The following is a 20114-nucleotide window of genomic DNA, read 5'->3' as shown; positions in this document are numbered from 1 at the left end:
CACCCGCTCCGTTTGGAGCCCGCGTCCTCGTCTCTGCCAGCTTGGCCCACCAAGACCTCCGGGCAAAATGGAAATGCATTGTCGACCCCAAGAATCCACTTGAGGCTGCCTGGTGGGCACGGGCTATGGCTGCCCGAGTGCCTCTCTTCCTGGGCTGGCACCTGCCTGGACACCTCACCTTCTGGAGGGTTCCATCAGGAGGGCTGGCACTCTCAGCCAGGCTGCTGTCTCTCTAGCTTCTGACACCAAACCCCTGATGTCTTCGCCCCGTCAGAGCACACGCTGTTCTAGAACACACTCTCGTTTCCTTTCCTCTAGTCCTGCTCACGTAGAGCTTTCTGCCCGATCCTTTGTTGTTGCTTCTGCAACCGTGCGTCTCTCCTTTGGATCTCAAGGCAGTCAGCTGCCTTGAGTTGCCCTGGCTCGTTAGTATGAGCTGTCCCAGAGCTGTTAGTATGAGCGTGTGCATGTGTGTGTGCGTGCACGCGCATGCTCCCTGAGAGCAGGCACTGTTTGTTCAGTGCAGTTCCTAGGAAATGAACAAGGCCTTCCGTGGTCCAGTCCACGCTTAGGTCCCTGCCCTCCTTCACGGCACCCTTCCTGTAATTTGTATGACATCCCAAGTCCTTCCCTGCACATCCCCAGTCCTTCCCCGCCCCCGTGCCGTCTGAATGACCGTCCTTGCTGGGAACAGCCTCGTGCCCACCCCGACCTTGCCACCTCTGCCCGACTTTTCATATCACAGCTCACAAGTCACTTCCTGGACTCAGCCTACGTGGAGTGGCACTGCCTGTGTTCGTTCTCTCTGTATTTACCGGTGCTATCGCCTGTTTAATATCGGTCTGCTCTTGGAGACCATGAGCTTGTGGAGGGCCATGTGGAACTATTACCAGGCTTGCTGGTTCTAGGACTGGAGCAGACTGACCTGTTTGCTTGGGAGATGATGGTCTTAGAGACACATGGCTCCTGCTTGCGGGACAGTTCCATAAGCGTGCAGAATAATGTTCCATGGCATTGCTATTAAACTCCTCTGTTATTTCTGATCCCCTTTCTTTCTTTTTTAAGTTTATTTTATTTATGTTGAGAGAGAGAGTGCAAAAGCTGGGGAGAGGCAGAGAGAAGGAAAGAGAGAATCCCAGGCAGGCTCCATGCCACCAGCCCAGAGCCCGATGAGTGACTCGAACTCACGAACCGTGAGATCATGACCTGAGCCGAAACCAAGAGTCAGACGCTTCGCTGGCTGCACCACCCACATGCCCCAGATCCTCTTTCTTCGATGCTTCCTCCAAACCACTACGGTCCCCAGGAATCAGCCAGAGTGTGACAGATGTGGAGTCAGATTCGGAGGTCTGGGGAGAGGCCGGGACGGATGAGTCACGGCCTGGGACTCTCCCGCAGGCTCCACCTGCCTGCAGACTTCTCCCTCCAGTGGGGAAGAGGCGAGGCCTTGTCCAGCCGCTGGCAGGGGGGACCGGGGTGACACTGGCAGCCAGGTGACCCTGAGAACCAAGGCAGCTGGGTTCTAACGTTTAGAATCTTTTACGAGGAGGCAAACTTCCTGCTTTGGAAGAATCCTGGGCAGAGAATGGCACCCCCCTTTGGCCCATGGCGCAAATGGACCCATTTAGCCTGCGGGAGGCCAGTAACGGTATGCCGGACTCGTCTCTGAAATGCCCTTTAGGCAGATACCGTTCAGCCTGCTTCCCACCTGGGCCCCCGGCCTGGTCACGGGCACAAGTCACACAGGCGTGCCGGGGTGAGCCGACATCAGCATGACCACTGGCCTCAGTGTCCACTGGTCTGAGACACTGGGAAAGTGCTTGAGGCCTAGAAGAAACAGCCGGCAGAGGTGCCCTTTGGACTCTGCTCCGGGGAATCGCAGTGGGGAGCGGTGGGGGTTTTCCCCTTTCAGTCCGCAGGCCCTGCCCGGCCGGGGCTCCTCCAGGCTGGCTGCGCGCCTGTGCGGTTAGGGTTTAACTCAGCTGCCTGGACTCCCGCCCTGGAATTTGCACTCGCTGGGCCCCGGCTGTGCCAGACGGGCAGCCCGCGGCCTCCTGCAGGGCCTGACTTTCAGGGAGCAGATCTCCTCGCTCCGGGATGGGCGTGTGCTAAAACCGAGGGGCGTTGCGATCGATGATCTTCGTTGGAAATGCCAGAGGTGTTTTTAGATGTATTATTTCATTTTATGGTTTCTGCTGGGGCGCACCCAGCCTTTCACCTGGAGGGAGGGGAGGGAGGGGGGCTGTTTGTTCAGTGACTCATTCCCTGAGGTTCGTGGGAGCCGCCCCACCTCCCCGTGGCTGTGGCGGCTTCCTTGTGCCAGCCGGGTCACCTGCCCTCCTAACTGCCCACGTGCTCCCTGGTGCTGGGTAGCCCAGACTGCATGGCACCTGCACGGACCTTCCAGAAAGGAGCAACGGCTTTTGAGGGCGAGTGAAGATGATCGGGTCCGTGCGAACGGCAGCGGCCCTTCCCAGCTAGATGGTGCCATGATGGCGGGTCAGGTGGAGACAGTGCACACTTTCAGGGGAGTTTGGAGGGGGGGGGGGGTCTGTCCACCTGGGCGGCTTCTGCTGTCAGACTGGCATACACTTACGTCCTCGAAAAGACCAGCCCAGCTCCAGGTATCGTGGGTGCTCCCTGGGTGGAGGAGGGTTCAAGGAGAGGCAACAGAGACCTTGTCACCGGCCACTCGTGCACAGTGAAGCCTAATCCAACAGCCTGCCCTCCCTCTAGCCCTGCTTTTCAAGGGATCCCTTTCCTGGGGGGAGGGAGTCCAACCCTACCCACCCCCTCTGCTCTAAGCAGCCCCCAGCCTCCCTCCTCCCTCGTCAGGTTCGGCATCTGCCTTCTCGTCCTGCCAGCGTGCTGGCCAAAGAAACCCCATCAGTGTTGGGGAGCTACAGGTGGGAGCTGAAGGGTCCCCAGGAAGGAGCCCGATGAGGGGCGCACGAGAGCCCCAACAGGAAGACTGACTGACGCGTCGGAACTGATAAAATTACCAGACCGAACAGCGAATCTCCTTAGGAGGAAATCACTGTGGTTGCATTGTCATAAAACACACACACCGTGAAATGGACTACACCAACCACTTTTAAGGGTGTGGTGGGTGGTGCAGCCAGTCTCCCGAACTGCTCCTCTTACAAAACTGAGACTCTGCTCACCGGAAGCTCCCCATCCAGCCCCCAGCCCCTGGCATCCTGCCTTCTGTTGCCTGTCTCTCTGAGCCTGACCCACCGTAGCAACCTCAAGTTTGGGCAACTCCTGTTGTATTTGTGTTCCTGTCACCGGCTTTATTCACTCAGTTATCCACGTTGTAGTGTGCTTCAGAATTTGTTTCCTTCTTAAGGCTGGATCATATTCCAGAATGTGTGTTTACCACTTTTTATTAATTCATCCAGTCATGGGCGCTTCGATTGCTTCCACCTTTGGGGGACTGTGAATAATGCTGCTGGGAACCTGGGTGTGTCTTTTCTTTTTTTTTTTTATATATATTTTTTTCAACGTTTATTTATTTTTGGGACAGAGAGAGACAGAGCATGAACGGGGCAGGGGCAGAGAGAGAGGGAGACACAGAATCGGAAACAGGCTCCAGGCTCTGAGCCATCAGCCCAGAGCCCGACGCAGGGCTCGAACTCACGGACCGCGAGATCGTGACCTGGCTGAAGTCAGACGCTTAACCGACTGCGCCACCCAGGCGCCCCTGGGTGTGTCTTTTCGAGGCTCTGCTTTTTTGGGTACATGCAGGTATCCGTTGTTTTACTGTGCTTTACTCTGTCGGGCTTCACAGATACCACATCCTTTATAAATCTTAGGTTTGTGGCGACCCGGAAACAAGAGAGTCTATTGGCGGCATTTTTCCAACAGCGTTTGCTGACTTCAGGTCTCCGTGTCACATTGTGGTAATTCTCGCAATATTTCAGATTTTCTCATTACAGTAGAACCTTGGGTTGCTAGTCACTTGTCCTGCGAGTGTTCCACAAGATCAGTAAATGTTTCTGATAAATTTTAACTTCATAAACGAGCCATGTCTTACAGTACGAGTCAAACGTGATGCCAAACGTCACATGATCACAACTGAGCCAATGGTTCTTGAAATTTGCTTTGATATACAAGTGCTTTGGATGACAAGCATGTTTCCAGAACGAATTATGGTTGCAAACCAAGGTTTTAGTGTATATTTGTTAGGTTGACCTGGGATCAGTAACATCAGGTCGATGTCCCTCTTGTCATCGTTCTGGGGTGTAACAAACCACACCCAGATGAGAAAAGATGGTGAACTTAATGGATGAATGTCATGCGTGTTCGTCAGCTCCACAGCCCACCATTCCGGCCTTTCTCCCTCTCCTCAGACCTCCCTATTCCCTAAGACACAACAATGTTGAAATGAGGCCAGTTGTTAACCCTACAATGGCTTCTGCATGCTGAAGCAACAGGAAGAGCCACATGCCTCTCAGTTTTCATCAAAAGCTAAAATGATTAGGCTGAGTGAAGAAGGAGTGTCAAAGTCTGAGACAGGTGAAAAACTAGCCCTCTTGAACAAACAGCCAAGTTGTGAATGCAAAAGAACAATGCTTGAAGGAAATGCTTGAAAAGTGCTACTCCAGTGAACCACATGAATGACAAGAAAGCAAAACAGCCTTATTGCTGATCTGGAAGAACTTTTTAAGGTCTGGATAGAAGATCAAACCAGCCTCAACACTCCCTTAAGCCAAAGCCCAATCCAGAGCAAGGCCCTAACTCTCTTCAGTTCTCTGAAGGCTGAGAGGCAAGGAAGCTGCGGAAGAGAAGTCTGAAGCTAACAGAGGTTGGTTCATGAGGTGTAAGGAAAAAAGTAGAGTCTGTAACATAGAAGTACAAGGGGAGGCACAGCAGCCTGTCATCCAGAAGGTCTGGTGAAGATCATTAATGAAGGGGACTCCACTAGACGGATTGTCAGTGTAGACGAAACAGCCTTCTATTGGAAGTAGATGCCATCCAGGACTTCACAGCTAGAGAGAAGTCAGTGCCTGCCTTCAAAGGACAGCCTGACCCTCTGGAAAGGGGCTATTACAGCTGGTAACTTGAAGTCGAAGCCAATACTCCTTGATCGTTCTGAAAATCCTATGGCGCTTAAGAGCTGTGCTAAATGTACTCTGCCTGTGCTCCTTAGATGCAACAAGAAAGCCTGGATGGTGGCACTTGTGTTTATAACATGGTTTGCTGGATATTTTAACCCCGCTATTGAGACCTACTGCCGAAAAAAAAGATGCCTTTCAAAATATTACTGCTTATGGATAATACATCTGGTCACCCACAAGCTCTGATGAAGATGGAAATGAGATCAATCTTGTTTTCATGTCTACTAACACAACATCCATGTTACCTACCATGGATCAAGCAGCAAGTTCAGATTTTTAAGTCTTCTTACTTAAGAAATATATTTCATAAGGCTATAGCTGCCACAGATAGTGATTCCTCTGATGCATCTAGGCAAAGCCAACTGATAGCCTTCTGGAGAAGATTCACTATTCTAGGTGCCATTAGGAACATGTGTGATTCATGGAAAGAGGCCAGAATATCAACATGAACAGGAGCGTGGAAGAAGTTGATTCCAACCCCCTGGATGACTTTGAGGGGTTCCAGACTTCAGGGGAGGAAGCCAGTGCAGATGTAGCAGAAACAGTAAGAGCACTGGAACCAGAAGAGGAGCCTGAAGATGGGACTGAATTGTTGCATCTCATGATACAACATGAGAACATAGAAGAGCAAAGAAAGCAGTTTCTTGAGATGGAATCCACTGCTGGTGAAGATGCTGTGAAGACTGTCAGAATGACAACAAAGGATTTAGAACATTCCAGAAACATAGCTGATAGAACAGCGGCAGCGTTTGAGACAATGGATGTCAATTTGGAAAAAAGTTACCCTGTGGGTAAAATGCTATCAAATAGCATCACATGCTACAGAGGAATCATTCGTGAAAACAAGAGTCAATTGATGTAGCCAGGTTCATTGTCTTATGTTAAAAAATGGTCACAGCCACCCCACCCTTTAGCAGCCACCACTCCACCCTCATCAGTGAGCAGCCGTCAATGTCAAGGCAGGACCCTCCGCCAGCAAAAAAGATGATGCCTGAAAGCTCAGATGGTGGTTAGCATTTTTTAGCGATAACGTATTTTTAAAGTAAGGCATGCACTTTTAGGCAGAGTGCAGTTTGCACACATAGAGACCACAGTGTAGTGTAAACGTAACTTTTATATGCACTGGGAAGCCAGGCAGTTCACTTGACCGGCTTTATTGTGATGTTTGCTCTGTTGCGGTGCTCTGGAACCAAACCCACACCAAGGTATTCCCGGACCCAGAGAGGAATTATGGTGGTTCTGTTTTTAACTTTTTGAGGACTTCCATACTGTTTTCCAAAGTGGCTGCACCAGGTTGCATTCCCACTAACAGTGTACGAGGGTTCCTCTTTGTCCACATTTTTGCTGATGTTGACTATTTTCTTTCCTTTTTTTGGATAGTGGCCATCCTAGGATAGAATAGGATAGGATAGGATAGAATAGGATAGGATAGGATAGGATAGGATAGGATAGGATAGGATAGGATCTGGGGCACCTGGTTGGCTCAGTCAGTTAAGTGTCCAACTCTTGATTTCAGCTTAGGTTATAATCTCATGGTTCATGGGTTTGAGTCCCACATTGGGCTCTGCAGCCCTGCTTGGAATTCTCTCTTGCTCTCTCTCTGCCCCTCCCCTGCTTGCTCTTGCTCTCTCTCTCTCTCTCTCTCTCTCTCTCTCAAAATAAATGAATAAACTTAAAAAAATAATAATACAATACAATAGTGGTAGTTTGGGGTTCGTATTTTCCCATGATTTAGTATACTAGACCTGGATGTGTCCTATGGCTCAGCCACCAGTGTCCCTCCCAGTGTCCCCAACAGAACTGAGGTCCAGAGAGAAGAGATCCAGGCGCAGTGGCTCAGATCCTGATGGACACACAGGATGACGTCTGAGATTGAGACCCACTGGCCAGCAGAGACTAGGAGGAGGCCAGGATCAGGCCGAGTCTTGACCACAGTGCCTCTGCACCCCCCGCCCCCGCCACCCTCCCCACTGCAGGTGCTCAGGAACCCACTGGAGGGCTTCTTGGAGGCCGGGACTGCGGCTGTTTGTGGTTCTGAGCAAGGACTGCCGTAGCTTTCGGAGAATGGGTGTCCTCAGTCTACGTGGGGGCTCCTCTCCCCTGCCTGCACTTGCCTCCACTTGGAAATGTCACTGTCATCTCAGACCCAGGTCATAGAAATCCATCTGGTCATCGCCTCCCAGAGCTTGTTCTCCGATAACCTGCTTTGAGCCCTTGTACGAGAGTCAGAGGCCAGGAACCGCAGACACTGTGGAGTCCCCCTCCTCTCGAGGGCCCCTTCCCTCCATCTTCCTCCTGCGGTCGCTCTGTCCATGCATCCTCCCCACGAGGTACCTCACCCCTCATTCAGGATGTCCCCAGAACTGAGATGTTTCTGCTTGCTGGTCTGGCCGTCTCCATCGGGGCTCCCCCCCACACGGCTCCCCGCAGCTGTTCCCATACTTGTTCTTGAAGATCATCAAGGATCTCCACCGGCTACAGATTAGTTAGTTCCTTGGCTCACTTCCCAACCAGACCCTATTTCCTGCAGCCGCTGGGCCTCTCTCTGGACAAAACAGATTCCCTCCCCTTTCTCAGTGTCCTTGACAAAGATAATCCCCAACTATTTGCGGGATGCTGGTATTTGGAACCACCTGAACACTCTTCTCCAACCAGCAAAACGAGAGCAGCAAATCTCTGTTCCCATAGACGAGGATCCAATGAGATAAAGCGGGTTTAGGAAAAACCACAGCACTCTGGTGGCCTGTCGGGCAGTGTACTCAACCCGCGATACTGTTTTCATGTCTTCTCCTATGATGTGCGTTACAGGTTTATTTTTCTTCCCCTCCGCCTACCAGGGACATTTCCCCTCCCTTCCTCCCCTTCTCTCCCGTCTCCAAATTCTGGCCTTTCTCTGGACCAGCCGCCCAAGCTTTCTCCGTAGGTGGACGCCCAGTATTACAGTCTTGACAGATTTCCTCAATATCATCCCCGCCTCAAGATCTTCCAAGTGTGCTCTGTCCCTTGTAGGCTGAAACTCTAATATAGTTTTCACCCTTGTCAACATCCTCATCATCAATATCATCAATAAGTGTTTGTGAATACCTAAAGATACGAGGACCCTGTTGCGACTCTAAACAGCCTCAGTAAAGCATCTGCAGTCTTCCAGAGACATGAAATGATGAGGCAGCAAGATTGCTACCTGGGCAGATGAATGGCAATGAGGGCGGCTGTATGTGTGCAGAGCCTAAGGTTGGCATCGAGCGGCTTTCTCGGCCTGAGGTCCGTGCGCTCACGGACACACACAGCTTCTGAAGTGGGCCGTGACTCCATCTACCCATCAGGCATCGTGTCTGGTGTGGAAATTTCTCGTGTGCGCTCCTCAAAATGCACAGGTATTATTCTGTGAAATCAAAACACGAAGTCACAACTTTATCGGCACATAGTGTCATGATCTGTCAGTTGCCTTCGTCAAGTGATACGGAAATTGCAACCAGAGCCACGTGCCATTTTGATGTTAAGGAGCCTCTGTTCGAAAGAAACGTTGCCGTCTGGAGCGCCTGGGTGACTCTCAGTGGGTTAATAAGCGCCTGACTCTTGGTTTCCACTCGGGTCATGATCTCACAGTTCCTGGGTTCAAGCCCCATGTCAGGCTCCGTGCTGATGGTGCAGAGCCTGTTTGGGGTTCTCTCTCTCCCCATCCCTCTTTCTCTCTCTCTCTGCCCCTGCTTGTTCTCTGTCTCTCTCAAAATAAATAAACTTAAAAAAAAAATGTCCTCCATTAACATAACCCTGGCTCTTAGGTAATTCAGATTTGATTGGCCCGTGGTGGGGACTTGGGCCCTTGGAAAACTTCCCAAGTGCTTCCTCAGCATAGCCAGGAGGAGTCCCCTGGTCTCAGCCTGTGTCCTTAAGCCCAGAGCACACAGAGGCGTCTCAGATGTGGTTTTTCGCTGTGTCTTCAAGAGATCAAAGCATACGGGACAGGGTGTATGGTGAGGCACAGACAGGGTGCACGCTTGTGGGTTTTCCAGGGGCAGGGAACATGAGACCCGTTGCCAGCCAAGTGGGGGAAGGGGAAGGGAGATTCGGGATCGAGGGTCCGGGGAGAGCCCTGCCTTCCCGGTGGCACCGGTAGCTGCGGCCCTGCAGGGGACAGGTATGTGATGGCCTGGAGTCTGGCATTGAGTCCTGGGGCCCAAATGGAAGCACACTGACGGTGTTTGCTGTGAAGCAGTTCAGGGCCTTTTCGGATCTATTATTATTTTCTCAGAAAGAGCCAGACATCCATTTTGTTAGTGTGAAATGTTCCAGGTTTTTCACTGTTGGCTGAGGTCCGTGTGTGTGCCCAGGCAGACGCGTGCACACATGTAACACCGAGCTGGACAAAATGCATCCCGGGGTGTCCTTGCAGCCTGCGGGGTTGCAGCTCTTGCACGGGGGTGTGATCGGGGTGCGGAGAAAGGGGTGAGAAAATGCACGCTTCGCAGTGGGTGCTGGGTTCCCGGCAGGTGGAGGGAACCCCAGGAGGCAGCAAGATGGCCTGGTAGAGGCTAGGTGGTCGGGGACGTGGCCTTTATACCGACGTCAGTGATGAGAGCTGGGGCGGCTGCTTGAGGAGATTCTTTTTTGTTAATTCTTTTTTAATGGCTCTTTATTTTTGAGAGAGACACGGGCATAGAGCATGAGCAGGGGCAGGGCAGAGAGAGAGAGGGAGACACAGAATTGGAAACACGCTCCAGGCTCCGAGCCGCCAGCACAGAGCCCAACACAGGGCTTGAACCCACAAACCATGAGATCATGACTTGGGCCAAGATCAAGAAGTGGGTGCTTAACCCACAGAGCCCCCCAGGTGCCCCAGATGTAAGGTTTTTAACAAGAAAAAAAGGAAATAAATTCGTGTCTACGTTTCACAATAGAGGGTAAGCCTTGAATGTCACTCCTAATCCTTGTGTTAACCAGTGACATGAATGGCAGTAGTTTGTGGCCTTTTCTGAATCCCATTTGCTATTTTCTCCCCAATTTTAAGTGGCCTCTTTTGTTTTGCAAGCAATACACAAAATTAGGAAATGCATAGCAGTGAAAAGAGCCAAACCCTATGCTACCCGTCACCCATTCTTCGGTGCCTCTTTCTGGACTGCTTATGACCCATTGCTACAATGGGTAACTCTTAAAAATGGGATTTTCGGGGCGCCTGGGTGGCGCAGTCGGTTAAGCGTCCGACTTCAGCCAGGTCACGATCTCGTGGTCCGTGAGTTCGAGCCCCGCGTCAGGCTCCGGGCTGATGGCTCAGAGCCTGTTTCCTGTTTCCGATTCTGTGTCTCCCTCTCTCTCTGCCCCTCCCCCGTTCATGCTCTGTGTCTCTCTGTCCCAAAAATAAATAAAAAACGTTGAAAAAAAAAATTAAAAAAAAAATGGGATTTTCCATAACTGATAATAATTGTTTTTTAAAAAAATCCCTATCAAGCACTGTGGCATATCAAATTATATACTTTTAAAGTATATTTAACTAGTACCAGCACAGGGGCTCCTGGGTGGCTCAGTCACTTAAGTGAAGTCTTTGACTTTGGCTCAGGTCATGATCAGGTCGTGGGTCTGAGCCCGTGTCCAGCCCTGCACTGACAGAGCAGAGCCTGCTTAAAATTCTCCCTCTCCCCTCTCTCTGCCCCTCCCTCAATCGTGCTTTCTCTGCGTCTCCCTCTCTCTCTGTTCCTCCCCTGCTCACCTACTGTCTCTGTCTCTCTCAAAAATAAATAAAGATTAAAAAATAATAAAAAATAAAAAAGATTGTTCTGAAGGAGACTTTAGACCTGTTACCTTTCAGTGGATTGGCAGGACTTGGGGTGGGGGGGATAAGGTGGGCAGGAGTGGCCCCTGGGGTCGGGATGTCTGCTTTCCATCCCTATTCTGACACCCCGATAACCAGGGGCCTTCAGGGGAGCTACAGATCTCTTGGACCCCCAGTTTTCTCAGCTGCCAAATATCCTGAAGACTGAACGAGGTGACCTGCCCAAGGCTGTTATTAGCGTGGGTCCTGATGCTGGGAAGACGATTACAGAATACCTATGGCCTCTATAAAGTAAGGTCCTTATGTGTAAATAAATGTCTACACAAGCAGGCTTCTCTGAGGACCGAGAAAAACTTGTAAGAATGATTTGTCGGGTGGGGCATCCAGGGGGCTCATCAGGTTAAGTGTCCGACTCTTGAGCTCGGCTCAGGTCGTGATCTCACAGTTGGTGAGTTCGAGGACTGACAGCTCAGAGTTCGCTTGGGACTCTCTCCCTCCCTCTCTCTGCCCGTCTTCTCACTCGCACTCTCTATGTCAGAATAAATAAATACACATTTAGGGAAAATAAAGAAAAAAAAAAAAAGAATGATTTGTCAGGAGGAAGCATCCTCACGGGTGATTGTATGGGCTCTGAAGTTGGGAGCTGCCCCCTCACCCCCTCTTTCTGTGCCGCCCCTGCTTCAGGAGGAAGACGAAGGGTCGCGCCCCTCCTCCGCCTGGGAAGCCGGCCACCCCGAACGCGCACGGTGGACAGACACTTCGCCGAGACGTGTCGCCCGGCCCTCCACAGAGCCTGCTGCACATGGAGAGCCTGGAGAACAGCTCGGTGGCCGTCACCGTGGTTCTGCCCAGCGGGCTGGAGAAGAAGAGCGTGGTCAGCGGCAGGTAAGGGCCCTGGCGCCTCGGGGCGGGGGGGCGGGGGTCACTGCCATCCAGCCTCGGGTCCAAGGAGAACTGAAGAGTGGATCCTGAGAGACTGTGCTCGCTCCCTTGTGGGGCAGGATCTGGGGCCCCCGGGGTACAAATCTGGGCCTGGGTGACAGTGTGGAATGACCGTATGCCCCCCACCCCAGCCTCTGTCCTCCTTCGAGCGCAAGGGCTGTGCAGCTCAGTCCTGGGAGAGGGTAAGCTCGGGGGAGGGGGCCCAGCAGCACCCAGAGTCCGCATCCTGGGCGCTGAGGTTATACAGGCTGAGAGGCCATCCGAGTGACCACTGACGGTCTGGCCCCCGGAAGTATAAATACGCGGATCAGATTTCCAAACACAACTTCCAGAGCAACTTTAGACTGATGGCTAAAACCCAACCCATGGATCTTAAGTTTTAAAAAAAATTTTATCGTTTATTCACCCTGGAGAGACAAAGAGAGACAGAACATGAGTGGGGGAGGGGCAGACACAGAACCGGAAGCAGGCTCCAGGCCCGGAGCTGTCAGCACAGAGCCCGACGCGGGTCTCAAACTCACAAACCGCGAGATCATGACCTGAGCCGAAGTCGGACGCTTAACCCACTGAGCCACCCAGGCGCCCCATGGATTTTAAATTTAAGGCGAACAGTTTTCAGCCCCGAGATGCCCACCTGAATCCTTTGTGAGATCTGATCCGCCCAGGAATGTGCCTGAGCTCAGGGTTACGTGCCCTTTTTCCCACGTCAGCCACAGAAGGCAAAAGGGAGACATTGGCAAAGCTTCCTGCAATCATAGGATTAAGAATTTCGATACTGATAGAATTTCTGATTTTTTTCCCAAAATATATCATTACATTGATCAATTTTGTGCTACTATCTTTTTAAATGTTTATTTATTTCTGAGACAGAGCGTGAGCGGGGTGGGGCAGAGAGAGAGGGAGACACAGAATCCGAAGCAGGCTCCAGGCTCCGAGCTGTCAGCACAGAGCCCGACGTGGGGCTCGAACTCACTGACCGTGAGATCATCAGCTGAGCCAAAGTCGGAAGCTCAACCCACTGAGCCCCCCAGGCGCCCCAATTTTGAGCTACTATTGACATCACTGATAACTCTATTTTAACAAAGTCACAGGAACACAGACGTTAAATCTCAGTGTTCATACAGTTTTTACAATAGAGTGATACAGTAATCAAGTATAGAGACTTTGAAGCATAAAGATAGATGTGTCTAATTCTGAGGCAGAAGTGAATAGAAGTCCTGTTTCTTGGAAAATGAGAACAAGAAGTGATTGAACATATTTCAATCCTTCAGTGCTCAGATATACTTTTTAAAATGGATAGTGTGGAAATCATGTCACTGTGGGTGGCTTTTATTCTTGGCGAAGCATTGAAGACAGCAATGGAACCCTTTTTTTAAGTTTATTTATTTTGAGAGAGAGAGAGCGTGTGAGTGAGCAGGTGGGTAAGGGGCGGGGGGGGGGGGGAGAGAGAGAGAGAGAGAGAGAGAGAGAGGGAATCCCAAGCAGGCTCCACACTGTCAGTGAAGAGCCCAACATGGGGCTGGATCCCATGACCTGAACCTAAATCAAGAGTCAGATGCTTAACCAGCTGAGCCACCCAGGCGCACTTGTATTTTAAAATGTCAGTATTTAGGGGGCGCCTGGGTGGCTCAGCCGGTTGCGTGTCTGACTTCGGCTCACATCGCGAACTCACGGTTCACGGGTTCAAGCCCCACGTCGGACTCTGCACTGACAGCTCAGAGCCTAGAGCCTGCTTCGGATTCTGCGTCTCCTTCTCTCTCTGCCCCTCCCCTGCTCAGGCTCTGCCTCTCTCTGTCTCTCAACAATAAATAAACGTAAAATAAAAAAAAAATTTTTTTTTAATGTCAGTATTTAGATTCTCCCTGAAATTTTATGCTTTGCAGCTGTTTATACTGAAAATTCTAGGTGGCAACTCGATGTGCCCAGGGCTACGTACACCTTAAAAATTGCTTCGTGAGGCGTGCAAGCAGGGACCGGAAACAGCCTCGGTGTACGGCTGGCGGGGGGGAGCTGTTGAGTCGTGGGACACAGCATCTTCTCCCACGCTAGGTGATGTCAGCCTGTTTCCCACGGTGGTACCACCCGCCCCCACGCCCGGCATGGCGCTCGCCCCCCAGGGGGAACCCAGCAACCGGGCTTCATGCGACAGGGGGTTCCAGTGACAGGAGTTTCCGGTTTCTTTGTTTTACAGAGTGGTCCATGTCCTTAGTACATTTCTCCCGCGGAACTTTCGCTCGAGGCACATGCCACATTATTCTAGGTTTACAAACGAATAGGTGCGTGACGTTCCATCAGCGAACGTATGACGGTTTACTTGCCGTCCTTGTATTCTCAACCCAGTTTTTAGTTACGCTGAAAAATACCATCTTACTGAGGTAGGATTAAGATATAATGGGGCGCCTGGGTGGCGCAGTCGGTTAAGCGTCCGACTTCAGCCAGGTCACGATCTCGCGGTCCGCGAGTTCGAGCCCCGCGTCGGGCTCTGGACTGATGGCTCGGAGCCTGGAGCCTGTTTCTGATTCTGTGTCTCCCTCTCTCTCTGCCCCTCCCCCGTTCATGCTCTGTCTCTCTCTGTCCCAAAAATAAATAAACGTAGAAAAAAAAATTTTTTTAAAAAAAGATATAAAAACTGTGAATATTGACTGTGACCTACCCGATGGGCCTGTAGCTAAGTGTACCCCCGTGAAACCACTGCCACTGTCAGTCTGCTTCCGTATTTTTTAGGAAAGTGGCCTCTGAGTCCTGTCGCGATACTCTCATATGTGCGAATGCACGCAGAGAGACAGAATGCCTGCCTGACAAGTACAAGTATTATTTTGAAAGTCATGTTCTTTCTTTACGTATATATTTTTTAAATTTTTTTTAATGTTTATTTATTTTTGAGAGGGAGAGAGAGGGAGAGAGGAGCAGAGAGAGAGAGAGACATGGAGACAGAACTGGAAGCAGACTCCAGGCTGGGAGCTGTCAGCACAGAGCCCGACACGGGGCTTGAACTCACGAACCGTGAGATCATGACCTGAGCTGCGGTCGGATGCTTAACCAACTGAGCTACCCAGGAGTCCCCATTTTCTTTTTTTGGTTTATTTATTTTTTTTATTTGTTTTGAGAGAGAGAGAGAGAGAGAGAGAGAGAGAGAGAGAGAGAGAACACACACACAAGTGCAAGCAGGGGAGGGGCAGAGAGAGGGAGAGAGAGAGTCCCAAGCTCCCACGCAGGCTCCGCGCCTTCAACGCAGAGCCCGACGCAGGGCTCCATCTCACAAACCGTGAGATCGCGACCTGAGCTGAAACCAGTCGTCAGATGCTTAACCGACTGAGCCACCCGGGCGCCCCCGAACACCATTTCCAAACTGAACACGTTCTTCCAATTTTATCCTTAAAAAGATTGCTTTTCCTTACAAAGTAGAAACTACCACTGGGTAGTTTGTAGCCAGGAGAATACGGGCAGCTTTAACGAGGGATATGAAAACACTTTCCTCTTTCCCAACAGTGAAGTATAACCCTTTCTCCCAGGCTTCCTGCGGGATTAAGTGAGTCAGAGCTGCAGCCTGTGGGCTTTCGTAACTGGGTCCTTGGCATCGTGACCCTTGCTGATACAGCAGGTGCTTGCTTGGGGAACTGGTTTTATATGTCACACTCTTTAATAATACCCGAGCGGGTTGAAGTCCCAATTCCTGACCCTTGCCTCAAATAGATCTACTAATTACTAATCGATGTGGTTTCTCTCTCCGGTTTTTCTAGAGAACATGTCCCATAGTTCATGGGACAAGCAGGCAGTTTGTAATTTGTAATCAGCCCCTTAAGCATGCTTTCTCCTGTTAGGAAAGATTCTCCTAGAGAGAACATTAGTTCATTGCAGTCTGATGATGGCGTTCTGTGTATGACTGATGTTTGTTCTTTTTTCTTTTTTTTTTTAAGCTTCCTTTGGATTTAGAAACTTAAATGAAAGACTCAGTCTGTTCTTATAGAAATTATGACATAAGAATTCTTGTTCTGGGCCGTTCTTTTTTGTTTTTTGAAGTTTATTTAATTTTGAGAGAGAGAACACACACACACACACACACACACACACACACACACACACACACAACTTGAGAAGGAGCAGAAAGAGAGAGAATTCCAAGCATGCTCAGTGCAAAGCCTGACAAAGGGCTTAGTCTCACGAACCGTGAGAACATGATCTGAACCCAAATCAAGAGTCGGACGCTCAACCGACGGAGCCGCCCAGGCGCCCCTGTTCTTTCTGGGCCATTCCTAAGAGAAATGCTGCAGTCTGTGTTTAGGAATGGTGTTACCAGCACGGCACGCGGGTAGTAAACGAGGCCACCAATTCAGTTCCATCGCTTTAGCTGGGGCACACTTAACGAAAAGACCTTTGAAAAGACCTTAGCCGAAAGAGAGCCTCATAAGCTGTGTCAGCCTAGTCTAGAATGTTGGGGCTGTGTCTTTCGATGTGGGAAATCAGGTCCATGTTGGCACATAAACCCAGGAGGCCCCAGGGCAGGAAAAGGCCGATGTTCCCTCTGCGGAAACACAGGAAATCTCCCTCGGAATTCATTCCTGCGATTCTTCCAGCAGAGGCCGTTGGACCCCCTTCCCCACAGACGCACTTAAAGTTGTTCAGGGGTTTTCGGGCCCCAGAGCTTCTGGAACAGCACGGGCTCTCATAGCAGAGGCATTGGGTTTCTCGTTCCTTCTGGAGAGAGCATACCTGTTCCAAGGTAAAGGGAGGGAGGCCGTGAGCCGCCGTCAGCTCTGGGGTGCCTTCACCCCCCGCCCCCCGACGTGTTGGGGAAGCCTCTCCCGAGGAGCCCGGGGCTCTGGGGGCCAAAGGAAGCTTGCTCTTCTCTGCTGCTCAGCGAGCTGAGGAGGTGAGGTGAGAAAGGCCAGTTCTGGTGCTGGGGAGGCAGCCACAAGAAGGCAGCTCCCTAAATAGCTGGCTAACAAGTTGGTTTGGTTTAGTTGATTGACGTTTCTGTTTGGGCAATATCTTCTTTTAGAACACTTTTAATTTTTCTAGAACAGCTGTAGTTCCCTTGAATTGAGAGGAAAGCACAGAGATTTCCCTGCCCCCCCGCCCCCCTCCACGCATGACCTCCCGCCTTGTCTACATCCCCCCCTTCCTTACAGTCAGGAAGCCTGCCGGACACATCCTCCTCCCCCAAAGTCTGTCGTCGATGACCTTGTGGGACCATCTTTCTTTTTTTCTTTTTTAAGTTTTTGTAACGTTTATTTATTTACTTTTTTTTTTAGGGTTTTTTTTTTATGAAATTTATTGACAAATTGGTTTCCATACAACACCCAGTGCTCATCCCAAAAGGTGCCCTCCTCAATACCCATCACCTACCCTCTCCTCCCTCCCACCCCCCATCAACCCTCAGTTTGTTCTCAGTTTTTAACAGTCTCTTATGCTTTGGCTCTCTCCCATTCTAACCTCTTTTTTTTTTTTTCTTCCCCTCCCCCATGGGTTCCTGTTCAGTTTCTCAGGATCCACATAAGAGTGAAACCATATGGTATCTGTCTTTCTCTGTATGGCTTATTTCACTTAGCATCACACTCTCCAGTTCCATCCACGTTGCTACAAAAGGCCATATTTCATTTTTTCTCATTGCCACGTAATATTCCATTGTGTATATAAACCACAATTTCTTTATCCATTCATCAGCTGATGGACATTTAGGCTCTTTCCATAATTTGGCTATTGTTGAGAGTGCTGCTATGAACATTGGGGTACAAGTGGCCCTATGCATCAGTACTCCTGTATCCCTTGGGTAAATTCCTAGCAGTGCTACTGCTGGGTCATAGGGAAGGTCTATTTTTAATTGTTTGGAACCTCCACACTGTTTTCCAGAGCGGCTGCACCAATTTGCATTCCCACCAACAGTGCAAGAGGGTTCCCGTTTCTCCACATCCTCTCCAGCATCTATAGTCTCCTGATTTGTTCATTTTGGCCACTCTGACTGGCGTGAGGTGATACCTGAGTGTGGTTTTGATTTGTATTTCCCTGATAAGGAGCGATGTTGAACATCTTTTCATGTGCCTGTTGGCCATCCGGATGTCTTCTTTAGAGAAGTGTCTATTCATGTTTTCTGCCCATTTCTTCACTGGGTTATTTGTTTTTCGGGTGTGGAGTTTGGTGAGCTCTTTATAGATTTTGGATACTAGCCCTTTGTCCGATATGTCATTTGCGAATATCTTTTCCCATTCCGTTGGTTGCCTTTTAGTTTTGTTGGTTGTTTCCTTGGCTGTGCAGAAGCTTTTTATCTTCATAAGGTCCCAGTAATTCACTTTTGCTTTTAATTCCCTTGCCTTTGGGGATGTGTCGAGTAAGAGATTGCTACGGCTGAGGTCAGAGAGGTCTTTTCCTGCTTTCTCCTCTAAGGTTTTGATGGTTTCCTGTCTCACATTTAGGTCCTTTATCCATTTTGAGTTTATTTTTGTGATTGGTGTGAGAAAGTGGTCTAGTTTCAACCTTCTGCATGTTGCTGTCCAGTTCTCCCAGCACCATTTGTTAAAGAGGCTGTCTTTTTTCCATTGGATGTTCTTTCCTGCTTTGTCAAAGATGAGTTGGCCATACGTTTGTGGGTCTAGTTCTGGGGTTTCTATTCTATTCCATTGGTCTATGTGTCTGTTTTTGTGCCATATTTATTTACTTTTAAAAGAGAGAGGGAAGGAGGGAGACACAGAATCTGAAACAGGCTCCAGGCTCAGCTGCCAGCACAGAGCCTGATGCAGGGCTCAAACCCACAAACCGTGAGATCACAACCTGAGCCAAAGTACGATGCTTCACCGACTGGGCCACCCAGGCATCCCCCAAACACCTAACTTTTCTGGAGCACTAGGAGGAGGACATCCCAGCAAGCAGAAGGAAATAAAACTCACTTGCAAAATGACCCGTTTGTACAAGAGACGGGGATATCCAAGGGCCCGGACGTGAGGCAGCCGTGTGGGGCCGAGTCTCCTGAGCGCCCCGGGTCCCCATCAAACAAGATTACCAATGCCTCTGGGGACACAAAGCTCTGTTCCAGTGCCAAGCAAGTCGTGAGGAAACGGGTACATCAGAACATTCATTTTCCTCAAGTATAGAGAGCACTAGTCTTCTGTTAAAAGCAGCGTGCAGATTTCACGTGCACGTTTAACATAAACACTAACATAACTTGAAAGATAACTGGGCTGCAATGCCTGGGGGGCCAGTCAGTTAGGGTCAGGCTTCGGCTCAGCTCTTGATCTCACGGTTCGTGAGTTCCAGCCCCGCACCAGGCTCTGCTCTCAGCACAGATCTCGCTTCACTTCCAATCTTCTCTCTGCCCCTCCCCTGCTCATACTCTCTTTCCCCCTCTCAAAAATAAATAAGCATTTTTTAAAATGTTAAAACATGAAAATTTCACACGCATGTATAAAATAAACGCTAACAGCGCCTGGGTAGCTCAGTCGGTTAAGCGTCTGATTTTGGCTCAGGTCATGATCTCACGGTTCGTGAGTTCGAGCCCCGCGTCGGGCTCTGTGCTGACAGCTCAGAGCCTGGAGCCTGCTTCCGATTCTGTGTCTCCCTCTTTCTCTCCCCCTCCCCTGCTCTCTCTCTCTCTCTCTCTCTCAAAATTAAACAAACCTTAAAAACATTTTTTTTTAATCAAGATAAGAGGGGCACCTGTGTGACTCATTCAGTTAGGCGTCTGAGTTTGGCTCAGGTCGTGATCTCACAGTTCATGAGTTCGAGCCCCGCATCGGGCTCTGTGCTGACAGCTCAGAGCCTGGAGCCTGCTTCAGATTCTGTGTCTCCCTCCCTCTCTCTCTTTGCCCCTCCCCTGCTCACACTCTGTCTCTCTCTCTCAAAACTATAGAAATATTAAAAAGTAATAAAATAAAATAAACACTAACATAATTTTCAAGGTAATTGGGCAGAGGCACCTGGGTGGCTCAGTCAGTTGAGTGTCTGACTCTTGATTTTGGCTCAGGTCATGATCCCAGGGTCGTGGAACCAGGCCCTGTGTCAGACTCGACCCTGAGTGTGGAAACCGCTTGGGATTTTCTCTCTCTCCCTCTCCTCCCTTTCTCCACTCATGCTCGCTCTCTCAAAAAAAAAAATCACGATCTCATGGTTCGTGAGTTCAAGCCCCACATTGGGCTCAGTGCGGACAGTGTGGATTCTCTCTCTCTCTCTTTCTCTGCCCCGCCCCTGCTCTCTCTGTCTTTCAGAATATAAATAAACTAAAAAACTGAGTAAATAAATAAATGAAAAGAAATACAATTTCCCAGACCAGTCCTGGTGAATCAGAAACTCTGAGG

The 20114-nt window shown here is 50.1% G+C and overlaps 1 protein-coding gene across 6 annotated transcripts in view; it reads left to right on the top strand.

The window, feature by feature from the left end:
* The window catches only part of COBL (cordon-bleu WH2 repeat protein), a 276897-nt gene that overhangs the window by 92505 nt on the left and 164278 nt on the right, over positions 1-20114 (top strand). For all 6 annotated transcript variants that reach the window (XM_043588470.1, XM_043588471.1, XM_043588468.1 and 3 more), the window contains exon 2: positions 11572-11772. In XM_043588470.1, the coding sequence (XP_043444405.1) occupies positions 11572-11772 (201 nt within the window). The remainder of the gene's footprint in view (positions 1-11571; positions 11773-20114) is intronic.

The sequence above is a fragment of the Prionailurus bengalensis genome, chromosome A2 (genome assembly GCF_016509475.1).
Source record: "Prionailurus bengalensis isolate Pbe53 chromosome A2, Fcat_Pben_1.1_paternal_pri, whole genome shotgun sequence".
In the NCBI taxonomy this organism is placed as follows: domain Eukaryota; kingdom Metazoa; phylum Chordata; class Mammalia; order Carnivora; family Felidae; genus Prionailurus; species Prionailurus bengalensis.
The sequence above is the reverse complement of the archived record's forward strand: the minus strand, read 5'-3'. Positions and strand labels throughout refer to the sequence as shown.